The following is a 14749-nucleotide window of genomic DNA, read 5'->3' on the forward strand; positions in this document are numbered from 1 at the left end:
CTAATAGAGCGATGACGGGACCAGACCTTTCTGTTTTTTAATTTCTTGCCTTATCTGTCTTATGAACAAACTTTCCTTCACATACACCTGCCAGTAAGTCCAAACACTGAGTCCAACTTGTAGTTTGTTCCTGATTGAATATATTCAGAGGTGATGCTGCAAGAACTGTTTGTTCCTTTTTCTTATCAGCAAATGAACAAACAAGCAGACCATTGGTGAAGACCTTCAGAATCTTTAATTTGTCCTAATACAATAGAGTAAAAGTACTCCATTACTTCAAGTAATAGTTTGACATCCAGAATCATAGAAGCATTATTAGACAAAAAGATGTGATTGAAAATGTGTGCAGAAATGGGTCTTCCCACTGGGAAAAGATTTATTCTTCAGCTTTGAACGAGACAGGACTGTTACTTGCAGTCTGTCCATTAATAAGTGGGGTGCAATGGTAAACCTGTAGGGTAATCTTTTAGAGATGTAGCTCTCCTAAACCATCCAAGCAAAGGAGATAGTACAGTAAATACAAATTATCTACATTTACACATCCATCATAATTCTAAGTTTTTCTGAGTTGTTTAAAAAAAATAGATTAATTGCTTTAGAATTCTTTCCACTTTTAACGTGACCTACAGTCTGTGTAATTCAATTAAAAACAAACTGAAATCTTCCAAGGACAGCATTCGGTATTTTGGTCCAGGAGTCTGTCGGCATGACACAACCTGCCTTGGGAATCTTTCTTACTCTTCCTTGCAAGTGTTCCCTGTCAGACTGCCAGGGCATCTCGTGTGCCCAGCCCTCATAAGGTCACCACACAGAAGTGTAGGACACGTCAATGAGGGAGATAATTGTGATTGGTTGAATAGCATAGTAGATCAGTGCATGAAAAGAAAGCATTAGGAACAGCTATAAACCATCTTTGGTAAGTGAGAGTGGTATGAAAATGGAAAGCTAAAATATGATTTAAATATAATTAAATTTAATAAATATGTATGTGTATTTTTCATCACATTTACAATGATAGAATTAATTTCCTTACTATGACTTTTCTAAACATTCCTTAGCTATTTCTGTTACATCTGATGATGAATATTTATACTAGCTGAATAAGCAATAAATACTATGGTAATATAATTAAAATATTTATTTACATTTTGGCCACTTCAAAGTAAGAGGATGCAAAGTTTTCTGGAATGTATAATTCCAGATCCTCTACTTTCCTTTCCTCTCATGTAGGTGCAGAACATAAGTTTTAGTTGTCTGTTAGCTGCAGTCTTTGTGGTGTGTTCAAATGCCCTTTGTTGGACCGGACAAAAGGTGACGAGGCACAGCTAATTCTTACGTGAGGACTTGGTGTGTCTCTGCCCCCAGACCCCAAAGTTGGTGCCTTAATCACCACAAACACTGGCTGCTTAATCTTATTCCCATTCAGATATCGGAACATTAATCAGGTCCAAAACTGGTGTTGGTGGAAAGATGTAGCTAACAGTGTTCGGGTAAATAAAGAACTTGGAATAGAATGGAATTTATTACAGGGGAATTTAAATTTTATATTTTTTCCTGAATGTCTGCGAGTTGTGATGATAACCATTTAATGTTTGAAAGATGAAGCATAAAGACACAGATACACGACTGCAGATTTTGACCCTCATCACTTACATAATGAAGATATTTTAGAGGGATTTGGAGGAATCTCTTACAAGTTTGTATAAAGAACCTACCCACAGATTGTCATGTCAAAAGACTGCAAGGGCATTCCAAAAGTTTTAGCTTGTTTTGAGGGAATTCATGAGGTATTGGTATTTATTAACATTGTAATAACTGAAAGGCCTTCTTTTTAAAACACATTTAAAATAGCAATGTAAAATGTGTCAATTTCTTTAAAATAAAGGCTATTTTGTTCCAAAAATACAACATGACTGCCCACTTTCCGCCATGATACAGAAGAACAACCTTTATTGTCACTGAGCAATATTGAGTTGAAGTGATTCCTTAAATACTAACAGAATTGACAAAACTTTTCTCAGTTTTTCCTAAATCATACAGTATGCTGAACACCTTGTTATTTCCCTAACATTCAGTTAGTTTAACATTGCAAACATTGACCACAACATGTTATTGTCCAGCATCTTCTGTCTTCACTGAGATAATCATCATCTGGACACTGTGGCAACCTGGTAGAGCTGATCCAGCCAACTCAGAATTATTGGCATTGAATGTTTCCAGATGAATTTCAACACAGCTGAGGTTCCATCTGTGGAGCAACACTTCAATCGACCAGTCAGCACTGAAACACAAGAAGTAGAGAATTTAAACTGAAGCCGTGGCACTGGGCTGATGTGGAACCAGGAGTAAGAATACATAATTCAAAAATCATGGCAACAAATGTAATAACATGTAGTAAATGATTACAAAACACACACACACATAACATATACAACATATATATGTTGACTGTTCTCTAGGATTTAACTCACACTTCTGGAGGCCATTTAAATTGAAGGAGATTCAAAGGAAGGACAAAAGACACCACAGGGTAAGAGGTCATACACTTTCTCAGACTCATAACTCTGTGAAATCTGAACACTAAACTGATAAAACTTACATGAAAAAAAATTAAATCCAATATGTAGTGTGTGACTTGATCAGGAGGTTAATAACTGAGATTAAAATCACTGTTAAAATTACAACACCTTGGAGAAATATTTATCATTCTGTGTTTGGTTTTATACAGCAGCATGTTGTGTGGTTCACTCTATTTGTCTAGATAGAAATTATCTAATATCCCTTTTTATAAAATTTTTCAGTTTTTAGCGGTCTTGACAAATACTGTCTCACAAACGCATGGATACAGACACAAAGCAGTACCTTCTTTCTTGGTATGTGGTCCAGAACTGGGCACTGGGGTTTTTTCTTAGAAGAAAAGCAACAGTCACAAGGACATCCTCAAAATCTGAAATAGGTTATAGTATAGTTATAGGTTATAGTCAGTTTTCTGTATACAGCATAGTTAGAAAAGTTGGGATGCTGTGTAAAATGTAAACAAGAATAAATAAGGAAGGATGAATAAGAATGATTTAAAAATCAATTCAAATTTATTTTAGATTATAAATATTACAGACATATAATATCTGTTAACTAACTAATATCAACTGTTTTTAATTTGATGCCAGCAACAGATATTAAAAACATTGGGACATAAACATGTTTACTGCTATGCAGCATAACCTTTTAAAAACATTCCCATTGTTTAAGAACACAGGGGAATAACTACTTGCCTCATAGTGAGCAAATGTTTTCAGTGAGTAAAAGAACTGCAGGCAGGTCAGTTTTGCACCCAGACTTTTACTGTACTACTGAGCCATGTGTTGTATTACACGCAGAATGTGGTTTCACATAGTTTCGGGTAAAATGACCAATGGCTTCCCTGAAAAAGTCATTGTCCACATGTCATCATATTGTAACGGCCCGGCTAGTGGGTTAGTTTGGGGGCTGGCACAGTGAGCCCGGGAAATTATGGGTAAAAGCCATATCAATAGTTCTATGTGTTTAAAGTGTTTACTGTGCATGATTTGCGTTAGGATTAGTGTTATTAGGCTTGTTTAGACGTTCTGGTTTTGTTATACATGATGTATGTGTTGGCCGGCACCGTGAGGGAAAGTGCTGTGTATCGGAGTAGCCATCACGGTGACCGGCCACTGTGTTCAAAATAAAGCTCAGTTATCACTGTTGCTAGAGGTAAAAAGGCAACAGCTGTCCTGTCATTGCCTCCTTATAGCCAGTGAGGCACTTGGAGTCGTGCGGTGTATGGGGCACAAGTGCCAAGCTAGCCAATTAGCTGAGTTAGCTAAGTCAGTTAGGGCTAACCTCAGCTTCTGCTTCGCTGACTCCCATAGTTAGATCCCATAAGCCGTGCGGTGCCACAATATGTTGCTCCAAAACGTGTATATATCATTCAGCATTATTGGTGCCTTTGCATATGTGCAAGTTGCTCAATTTCAGTTGTTCATCAGACAACATTTCAACTACTCATTTTTAATAAGCTACAGCTCAGAGAAGCAAGCAGTGTTTCTGGCTCTTGTTTATATATGGTTGTTTCGTTGCTACACCTTGCATGTGTATATGCAGAGACAAACTGTTCATTGTCAGCAATTTTTAGAGTTGCTTTTGCTTTTGTCTGTTTTTAATGCAGTGCTGAATCAAGGCCTAAGAATTCCAGCCATTTAGCCCTCGGGTTTGGCCTCGTCCCTCATGTAGATAGATTTCTCCAGATTCTTTTAATATTTTTAACATATTATGGTGTTTAGCTATTAAATTACCAAATTCTTTGAAAATCTACGCTGAAAAACATTATTTTAAAGGAGCTGAACACAATTTGTTACAGAATGAAGAACTTTGCCCATATCTTTCCTTCTGAAAACTCTTTGGGATTCTGTTTTTATATCTAATCATGATTCTTACCTGTTGCTAATTAACCTTATTCGTTGTGAGATGTTTATGTAGTTTCCAAAAATAATCCTGACTTAGTTTTTAGCATTAAACATATACACACTCACAAACGCCTTCCCTTTGTTGGCACGGACGTGCCTTTTTTTCAAAGGTGTCGATGCCATCAAATTCAGAATGAGCAGATATAGCAGATATAGTCAATTTTGTGATGTCAAATAAGGTAATACAAACTTTTTCACCGAACTGTGTCAAAGAATATACCTTGAGGCTCATAGAAAACATCTGATCCCAGGATGATGTCCAGCTTAGGAAGCAGAACCAGATCAGGTGAGATTTCCCCCCAGGTGAGACCCAACACGACCGCATCACGTAGGCCATTGGCTTCACAGCTGCGCCTGCAGTTCTCCAGACACAGAGGAGTCTTAGTGCTGTCTGACAGGATCACCTTTGCACCGCATCTTGCAGCCACCACACCTGGTAGACTCACACCTGCACCAAGCTGTGGAGAAAAAAACAACAATACTGCACAATGTAGTGCTTCTGTACTCTTTCAAGACAGCAGACCAGGACCCAAACTGACACATTTTTCTCACCTCTAGCACCGTCTTGTCTCTCAGGTCTTCTCTTTGTGTCCACAGATACTGAGCTAAGACCACTGCACAAGGCCACACATACATTCCATACTGTGGATCAAGAGCCTAAAAGTGTGAATTACAGGCAAACAGTTTACCAAGAAGCAGTCACTCATAACAAAACATAATTATTATATTAAACATTGACTTTTAAGAATACAATTCTTATAAAATGATATACAAAACTCATTCTTACAAGTTATTAAACAGAATATGCATAGTTAGCATCTGCTTGAAGTCAGTAAAATTAAGAAATACACCATATAGGAACTATGTAATTTAAATGTATTAAATATAAATGAGAATTAATGTTCATTCTTGACCTTCAGGAGATAATGTAGTTTGACATACAAGAATAATGTAACAAAGTAACAACTGACATGACATAGGAATAGTTTTGTCAAACTAAAATACATTAGTTAACAATTTGAAAATTTGATAAAGGATTCCTCTACAAAGTACGACAACCAAAGTGTGGATGCAGTAGATCTAAAATGTTCTTCCCTGTTTAGATGAACACCTACCATGTTGAACTTAAACAACAATCTTATTAATATGAATTTGGGGGAGGATCCTAATGTAATGGTATCTCATTAAAACCTTTTTTTAAATGATTGTAACACTTAAATACCCCAAATGGTTTTAATAAAACTTGGACTATATGGTTTGTAGATGTAAGCAAATTACTAAAATTAAAGCTGTATGTCAATAAATGTACAGTTATATATTAGATGGATGAGAACAGGGCACTGATGTATTTGATGTACACTAATATATAAATCGATATTCCTTGTTCTAACAGATCGGTATTTTAAATTAGCCATGCGTGAATGGTAGAGGTATAGCGTCATCTAAGTATATTTAAATAATTGGTTTTGTATAGTGGGACGCTTCTAATAGTTCTTCTAACAGTCGCATAAGAATTATATGTTTGCTGAAGTCAGTATTACACATGGGTTTCTAATGGAGGATAAATTCAGTATCACGACGTATTAAAAAATAAAACAAACCTCTGGGATGGAGACAGACAGTGAATCTTGTGGTTTTTTCTTCTTGTCTTCAAACGTGAAAACTTTATAAGCTATGCTAGGTGTGTGGGCTCCACAGCTGTCCATGGTGGAAGCTAATATCCTCTAAAATTTCATAATTACATCGTCAGCTGTTATTCTGGTTTGCCTTGTTGTTATTTGATATTTATATTTAGCAATTGCATTGATATACATATTGACGTTATATAACTAGCAACTCGCATATGTCCGGTAGCACGCCGACGAAGACACAGGAGGATGTGTTGACAACCAATCGAACCCACGTAATTCTCTGGCGGGAAGGCTTATTCCACTCTTTAACCAATCAACGTTTTGCTTCCCGCTGACGCAATAGCCAACGGGCGTTATGTCCTGCAAAAAGGGGCGGGTACCTGTGTCACTCAGTTTGGAAAGCATTGAGCCGACAGGCAGTTAGCGTATCTTGTTAACTGTTTATCAAACTATATACATTCGTCTGGTTTTAACATTATTCTTATATCTGGTGGCATATATTTGAGAAACCATTAATCCCACTTGTGGTTTTGTTGTATCATCAAATAATTAAGGTGGTAGTGTAAGAAAAGCACAACTGGCCGGGCAGCAGTGCAGGCTAGTGAATGTGTTTCTGTAGTATTCACAAGTTAGCTCGATAGCTAGCTAGCTAAGCAGCAGTAACACACGTTTTCTTATTAAAACCAGGCGGAGGGATGAACCATAAGAGTAAGAAGAGGATTAAAGAAGCAAAACGCAGCGCCAGACCGGAGCTGAAGGATTCTGTAGATTGGCTAAAACACGGTTATCACGAGACTTTCGACCTGTCACACCGCACCGTTAAGGTAACTGTCAGCACCCGAAGCTAAGCTAACAGCGGCTAGCGGCAGTAGTGCAGCTTGTCACGTAGACACAGAGCTAATGTACTAGCCGGAGTTACAACAGGTTATGTGACCCACAGAGTCACTTACACAATTAGCTTATTTCACCATTATTTACCATTTTCCTACTTTGTACTGTTTATAGAAGTTATCAAGCATGAATGTAAACATGGACGCTGTAACTTAGATCTTAAAAGGCACTTAATTCAATTTTCTCAAAGACTTTATAAACTATTATAATCTCTTGAATTTAATCTACAAATTTACTTATTTTTTTTCTGGACAGCAATATAAGTTTTAAATTTGTCAGGGGAAAGTTGCTAAAACAGTTGATTCATAATGGAGAAGTTTAGATCTCAGTGAAAATCTTAACAGTTAGTTATTGGTTTGTTATTCAATTTCCTGCAGCTTCTCTGAGTCCAAGCATAGACATATTATGAGACATATTGGCACCAGGGCTTGGGTTAATCATACCTCTCCTATGTATGACCCCCAAAAAGAAAGACAGACAAAACAACTACAAACCACATAAGTCCAATAATTGAAGCATTTTTACTCTCTCTGTGGTTGTTTTGTGTCTGTTTGTGGTCTTACTGACCACTGAGGTTTTCAGACAACAAATTACCATAAATATAACTTAATGCTGATGTTACAGGACAATGTTGAGCGTGTTGACGCCCTCCGTCTCAGTCCAGAAGAGTTCATTCAACGCTTTGAGCGGCCCTACAAACCCGTTGTCCTTCTGAACTGCCAGGAGACCTGGCCTGCCCGAGAGAAATGGACTCTGGAGCGCCTCAAGCGCAAATACCGCAACCAGAAATTTAAATGCGGGGAGGACAATGATGGATACTCAGTGAAGATGAAGATGAAGTACTACGTTGAGTACCTGGAGAGTACCAAGGATGATAGTCCACTTTACATCTTTGACAGCAGCTTTGGTGAACACGCCAAACGCAGGAAGCTGTTGGAGGATTACCAGGTCCCAGTGTTCTTCAGGGACGACCTTTTCCAATTTGCTGGAGAGAAGCGCAGACCACCCTACAGGTTTGACCTTGTTATATTTAAATTGGAATTGACTCAACAGCTAGACACACGTGAGCATACCTATGTAGCATTCTCATCATCTCTGTTGCTGACTAGACACTTTAGGATTTGTTAGGTGCATCATCTCTAATGTTTTTGGAATGAGTTTTACAAGGAGAAATAAAACAATGACATCTCTGGCTTTGTTGCAGTCATTCTAAACCTTCTGTTTTTAACTGTGCTTTAGAGTGTATGTAAAAAAAAAAAAAGAAAAAGAATAATTTATTTGACTTGACTAGATGCATGAAACCATAACTTTTGATGACTTACTTTATATTGCTGTATTTAATAGTGTCTACATGTGGTTTACCTTCTCTACTTGTCACTTCATCTCAGATGGTTTGTGATGGGTCCAGCTCGCTCCGGCACCGGCATCCACATTGACCCTCTGGGCACTAGTGCCTGGAACGCCCTGGTTCAAGGACATAAGAGGTGGTGTCTGTTCCCCACGAACACACCTCGAGAACTTATCAAGGTGACCAGAGAGGATGGAGGCAACCAGCAGGATGAAGCTATAACATGGTTTAATGTGATCTATCCCCGAACACAGCAACCAAACTTCCCTCCAGAGTTTGCACCTCTGGAGATCCTCCAAAGACCTGGGGATACTGTTTTCGTACCTGGTCAGTGATGAAACAGTTTTATAAATCTTAATAAAACTCCATCTTTATTCAATTTTCAACCGTGCATACTTTATTTGAGCTTAGGTTTAGGGGCAAATTTCTTACGATGCTTACAAATTGCTCAATCGTTATGTGTAGAGATGTTTCTTCGAGGCATTATGTTTTCTTGTCAACAAATCCCATGAAAATACAAAACAAACAGTTATTTAAGGCATGATATGCACCTAAAATGGGCATCCATGTAATTTCCAAGGAGGTTTAGAGACATTTAGTTGTGATGGATAGCAGAGGTGATATTTTAAAAAGCATGCAAGTCACATCAAATCTAAAACTATAAAGCAAGTCTGTGTGCTGAGATTTGAGTGCAGTAAAACACGAATTGCAGCTGTGTGTAAAATGACCTTAATAGCTTTCATGAGGTATGTATCACCTGCTAAGTATATAGGTGAATGGTCCACTCACAGTACACAGCACAGTATGTGCCTATTTATTAATACCCAATTCTCAGCAATGATAAGCACTCCTTTCTGTTGGGCCACACATTATGAAAAGTGTAACTGCATCACATTACCAGTGTCAAGAATCAAAAGTACATAACCTTTAGTTTAGCATCTCTAACACACTGAAGAGAGAAGAAAGAAGATTTCTATAAAAAAACAAAGATCACACAGTAGCAGCTAAATCATATACCTTATGCCCTGGGCATCTTGAATGGATGCTCATCAAAGTTATAACAATTGGCTCACTTTTAGAATATAGACTGGTGGTTCTTTCTGTTTTATTCTTGTGCCACTAGTTATTTATGAGGTAATTACAGGACCTAACCTTCTTCACATCAGCACCCATGCAGAAACACAGACTAGCCAATGGTAACACACCAACTAACAGATGTAATCATTGAAAGTAGTTTTTCTGTGCGGTATGTCCACGGATTTTTGTCTCCCTGTCTTTTTCTGTGGAGCAGTGTTGGTTTGACATAGCAAAGTGAAGTTAACACCACATTGAATGATAGCTATTTGAAGGTACATTTCACCATGAATTCAGTAGCTTTATGTCTAAAAATGTACCATTAGTTCAGGAGTTTTTGCTTTAGTTGTGTGTGCTCTCAGTAAACAGACCACACTCAGCACAACACACCAAAGAGTAAAACTACTCCATACCAGCTCAGCTTGAGCACTGATAATATGTAAAATAAGTATTTTAAATGGAAGGAGAAACTGACACTATGCTTGCCTGCACCTGGTTTAGTGAAGCGATTCCTTTATTATTGGTGACTGTTTTCATTAAATGAAAATAGTGTTTTTTTATGAAATAATAAGATTGTAACGTCTAATGAAGTTACAAATGTGGTGAAGTAAAAAGTATAGATAGTTGCTCTTGGAAGTATTTGAGGAAAAGTCAAAGTAGCCATAATTGAATTTACTTAAGTAAATTAGACATATGTGAAAATGTAAATAATTACAGTAAAAAGGAAAAGTACTTTTGTTACATCCAAGTACAAGTTCTCTATTACCACCACAGCAAACTGGTTCTCGTTTTAACTAAGAAAATCCTGAGGTGACCAGCAGTGGCCTATCAGGTGTACTGACAGTATAGACAGTACTGTGTGACAACACAGAGTGAAGCGGATGTGACCTAGATTCACCTAATGCCAAAAGTGCTTATTGGGACAGGATGGATTAAACCCTCAGCTGCTTCTTTGGCATCAGTCCAGGATGTAGACTTCACCTGATGCACTGAGCAGATTACACCACAGACACAACAAGAACCTGTCAACTTAACAGGAGCTAGTGACTATATTTTGTGTCACCCCGACGGTCAACTGTTCTGTATTGACATTGTTCAAAGTTTGATATAAAAAGTAAGATTTAAAAGTATATATAAAGTTGGAATTAAGCCAGGATTGTTTCAAATAGTTTAAAATGGCAAAATATTGGCAATTCAACATACTGTATCACCGAGGCTGGTGTCATTTAATTAATGTGTGTGTGTTTCAGAAATATAAACATTTAAACATGTAAACATTTAAACATGTAAACATGAGCAAACATCATTGAATCGCTTCTCATACATGTCACTTTCAGGCCTTTTATCAGTACCAGACCAATTCATGTGGCAAGAGTTTATATCATGAATACATTCTACAATGAATCAAACACCACATCTGTATAATATTAGCATTATAATTTGATGAGAGTATAGGTAAGACTACATACACCAGAGTCCTGGATGGGTTCAATTGTGCAAATCCGGGCCTGTAATGCTCATGATCAGTCATTGATATCACATTCAGTTATATCCACATGGTAATTGTGACTAGCTGTGTGTCCATAGGCGGATGGTGGCACGTCGTCCTCAACCTAGACACAACTATTGCTGTCACTCAGAACTTTGCAAGTACGACCAACTTTCCCATAGTTTGGCACAAAACTGTCCGTGGAAGACCCAAACTCTCGAGGAAGTGGTATCGGTAAGGATACCTCTCTGAATAATCCACTGCTTAGGTAGTAACTGTGTGTACTGTTATAGTGTCCACTGGATGATTGATATGTATGTTAGTCATATTTCATATGTTCAACTTTTTAACTTGTCTTAAATATATTCTAGGTTTAAGAAGTCATGAGTTATTAATGAGCCTGTTTCCTATGTGATATTTTCTGGATCAAGAGAAACATGTTGGTGTAAATGCACATAATAGTGAAGCACTATGGAATAAATGATTAATTATTGTAGAAATAACTGTAAACCCTGTCTTGGTTTATTGTTTTAGGATTTTGAAGCAGGAGAGACCTGACATGGCAGCACTGGCAGACAAAGTGGACCTGCAGGAGTCAACAGGCATTGCATCAGACAGCTCCAGTGACTCTTCATCGTCCTCTTCCAGTTCATCGGACTCAGACTCTGACGTATGTGCCAAAACACAAACACACACTTCAGCATAAAGATGTGTCTGATTTTATACACTTGGGTTGGGCACTGGACACGTACGTAGACTTAAAGTTGAGTCCAAAACCCCCTGTTACAATATTTGCCTAATAAAGCTGTCATAATCCCAGTGGGTTGTAAAGACCTCAGCCTAAAAAAGGGGGGCTCCCTTTTTTAATTCTATGTCTGAGGTTGTATTTGCCAAATACTTTTTTTGATGTTTTTAGACAATAAAAAAACACAAACAATAGTAACAAGCCAGAAAGAAAAATACGTGGCCAATACTAAGTACTCCCCATCAATCAGTAGCTTGTATATTCAACTTTAGCAGCAATACCTTGAAGTAATTGTTTTGTCTATGACTCTCTCACACCATTGTGGAGGAATTTTGGGCTTTTGTTGTTTACATTGTTTCTGTTCATTGAGGTTTGTTTAAGCACAGCTCTGTTCTGATCCTGCAACAGCATTTAAATTGATTCTTTTATGTTTCAGCCATTCTTATCTAGATTTACTCTTCATGATCCTGATACAATTTAAATTAAACAAAGAATTAAAAGAAGGTTTATTAACCTTTGCACATGATTGTATCTGTGTACCAAAATACATGCTGTAACAGTGTGCACAAAATTTAAAATGCCTGTGTGCTGGGTTACTGCAGGCAGATTCGGGCTCTGAGGGCGATGCCATGTCTCACCTAAGAAAGAAGAGACGCACCTGCAGCATGACAGCCAATGGAGACACCAGCAGCCAGGATGACTGTGTCAGCAAAGAAAGGAGCTCGTCACGGTGACCTCTGCCTCCAGTGAAAACTCTTTGAATCACAAACCGACCTACTACTCCAGCTGCTTCTAGTCTAGTTTAGGTAAATGTCGACTGGCTGTCTTTAGTGATAAGATGTGCCATCGGTAAGACGTAAGGTTCAGATGCAGGAGAAGGATCTTCTGGGCTATGAGCCTGCTGGAAACCTGCCACCACTGTGCTTTTCAACACCAATCAATATGTGTTTGTCTCTGTAGCGTCTGTTGTCTTAGAACGGGGAGGGAAATATGGAGAGAAATTAAAACGAAGTGGTCTTGATTTGAAGGGAGGAGGTTGGCACTGTGATTGATTTTTAATCAAATAGGAGGGCAATATTTTCAAGGGTCATTGTTGACTGTAAAAAATTTTAAAAGTTCACATAATCCAGAAGACCTAAAAAGACAAGGTGCAAGGTCCTGTAAGCAGTATAGATTATTGTGCGTTCTGGACAGCATTGGCAAGCACCAACAGTTAATTATGTATTTGCTTTATTGGTTAATATTAAGTTGACACTTGGGCCTCTAGTTTCAAGGCATTAACAACAATAATGTCACAACAGTGTGCGTTGAAACTGATCATGGTAACAGGCCTGAGAAAGCATTTAAAAAAATCTTAAGTTGAGTTTATAAACGTCTTAAATATTTTCTCTTGCCTGATGGTTTTAGCAAAAATTATTTTTAATAAACAAATCCATGCTTTTTTTGGTGTTAGATATGTAACGGTTATCTGAAAGAATAAGGTATATTAGGTTTTGGTGCACATAGTACTTGTTAGTGAGATACATTCAGTGTTACTTTGGATCTGTACATGAAAAAACACATAGAACATCACCAGACTTCCATATAATTCGATGTGATGAAAACACATTCCACAAATTTCTCCTCATCATCTCCACATCTTTTCAGTCATGTTGCAGCTGGTTTTAGACATGTTGCAGAGAAACTAGAGGCCCTGTTCTTTCACATTGGCAACCAAGCCACTAAGCACTAAATGTTGTTTGTGTAGAAATCACCACTGTCGTGGTTCCTCCTTAAAATCATGGGAAGGTGTATGAGCTGTTTTAGTTGCCTTGGTAATTAAACTTAATGCTGAATTAAAACAATCACTTTTAGTTGGTCAGTCTTAACAAAACTGGTTGCATTTATGATTTTAAAGCAGCAGCTTCAAAACAAACTGGAATGAAGTTCTTCACTAGAGTTGGTGTTCTCAGGTGTTCGAGGGAGCTTTCAGCAGTAAAGTTGTAAAGTTGCCAATATTTTTGCCTGCTTCGTGCCATTACTGCAAAATAAGAGATACAGTCATGATGCACAGTAGTTAAATGCTGATTCACATTTAACTCCTGGCAGTTGTCATAAATGATAGTAGAGCCCACTACATTTGCTGCAAGACTCTGGAGTCTAATAATGAGCCTGTATGTTACAGGTGAACAGAGGTTAATAGCTTTTATTCAGCTTCTACATCTTGTTGAGTACCAACTTAGCTTTTGGTTGTCAGAGTAGAAGAAATGTCAAACTGTTGTGAAGTAAAAACCCAAGTTTGTTCAATATTGGGCCGAATAAGGAATACAGCTAATGGAATTCTTTTTTATAGGTGAAAGTACAGGATGATTGTTATTAAGCAAAAATAGGGGAAAAATCACCATGTCCAGCTTTAAAGGTTTTTTTGGGAGGGTCTTCTGTGATAGGTTTGTCTAAGAAATAAGGGCTGAAATGAGATGGATATTTACTATGAAGGAATTGAGAGAAAGTGGCAAATTCTCGCTTTTGAGACAATACAATTACAGAATAGTTGGTGTTTTTGCTTAAATAGCTGTAAAATCTTTAGTTTGAAAGCTGCACAGGACCGATTCATTTGAAAATAGTTGTAAAGACCTTCATAAAACACGTTTGTATCTGTGCAGGTAATGGTAATCTGAAGTGCCTATGAACTTTTGTCAGCAGCCTTTGAGGTGGTTTGTGTGACTGACTGTAGGAGAGCTTGTGTTTCTGTGTTTGTGTTTTTATCTGTTCTTAATCTAACGCACTATGTTGGTCTCGGAGGTCAGTCACACTGTGCCTTTCATCTGCCTTTTGGTGAAGCTCAAAGGTTTTTTCCTTCATCATCTGAACTGATCTGAGTAAAGATTTTGATTTTGTTTTGATTAGACGTTGATGCTCAGTCTTCACCAGTTAAATGTTCATGGGACGGAACACTCATGTAAAAATAATAATAATAATAATTTTGTTGATCAATAAAATGTTTTTTATGACAAAAAAACCCATCTCTCTAACACTTTGTGCTGTTACTAACAATTACTTAGTGATATTTTTGTTCATATACAATAACTCTCAAAACGTAGTATATTA

At 37.6% G+C, this 14749-nt stretch overlaps 2 protein-coding genes across 3 annotated transcripts; one reads left to right on the plus strand and one right to left on the minus strand.

The window, feature by feature from the left end:
* Window positions 1–1921: 1921 nt before the first annotated feature.
* Window positions 1922–6371, minus strand: mettl23 (methyltransferase 23, arginine). The gene is made up of 5 exons (XM_067476128.1): window positions 6086–6371; window positions 5037–5141; window positions 4705–4942; window positions 2863–2947; window positions 1922–2281 (listed from the first exon to the last, which is right to left on the minus strand). Exons 1-5 carry the CDS (start codon window positions 6188–6190, stop codon window positions 2110–2112), a joined length of 705 nt encoding a protein of 234 aa, XP_067332229.1. The 5' UTR covers window positions 6191–6371; the 3' UTR covers window positions 1922–2109.
* A 145-nt stretch (window positions 6372–6516) lies between these two features.
* On the plus strand, window positions 6517–14660 carry jmjd6 (jumonji domain containing 6, arginine demethylase and lysine hydroxylase). Of its 2 annotated transcripts, XM_067476111.1 has the most exons (7): window positions 6517–6712; window positions 6803–6939; window positions 7631–8019; window positions 8395–8681; window positions 11016–11151; window positions 11452–11587; window positions 12265–14660. In XM_067476111.1, the coding sequence occupies exons 2-7, from the start codon at window positions 6811–6813 to the stop codon at window positions 12394–12396; spliced, it is 1209 nt and encodes a 402-aa protein (XP_067332212.1). In that variant the 5' UTR covers window positions 6517–6712; window positions 6803–6810; the 3' UTR covers window positions 12397–14660. The 2 variants fall into 2 exon arrangements, with proteins under 2 accessions (XP_067332212.1, XP_067332211.1); XM_067476110.1 differs by having other exon boundaries at window positions 6518–6939.
* Window positions 14661–14749: the final 89 nt, after the last annotated feature.

Source organism: Channa argus, chromosome 15 (assembly GCF_033026475.1).
Source record: "Channa argus isolate prfri chromosome 15, Channa argus male v1.0, whole genome shotgun sequence".
Taxonomy (NCBI): Eukaryota; Metazoa; Chordata; class Actinopteri; order Anabantiformes; family Channidae; genus Channa; species Channa argus.

What these genes read in the sequence shown, in the direction of transcription:
- mettl23 (XM_067476128.1), bottom strand. Translation starts at nt 6,190, where the DNA reads ATGGACAGCTGTGGAGCCCACACACCTAGCATAGCTTATAAAGTTTTC. An exon ending in GAGACAAGACGGTGCTAGAG is followed by an intron (nt 4,943 to 5,036) that starts GTGAGAAAAATG and finishes TTTTCTCCACAG; the next exon opens with CTTGGTGCAGGTGTGAGTCT. An exon ending in ACCACATACCAAGAAAGAAG is followed by an intron (nt 2,282 to 2,862) that starts GTACTGCTTTGT and finishes CTTGTGTTTCAG; the next exon opens with TGCTGACTGGTCGATTGAAG.
- jmjd6 (XM_067476111.1), top strand. Translation starts at nt 6,811, where the DNA reads ATGAACCATAAGAGTAAGAAGAGGATTAAAGAAGCAAAACGCAGCGCC. An exon ending in CTCTCGAGGAAGTGGTATCG is followed by an intron (nt 11,152 to 11,451) that starts GTAAGGATACCT and finishes TTATTGTTTTAG; the next exon opens with GATTTTGAAGCAGGAGAGAC. An exon ending in CATCGGACTCAGACTCTGAC is followed by an intron (nt 11,588 to 12,264) that starts GTATGTGCCAAA and finishes GGGTTACTGCAG; the next exon opens with GCAGATTCGGGCTCTGAGGG.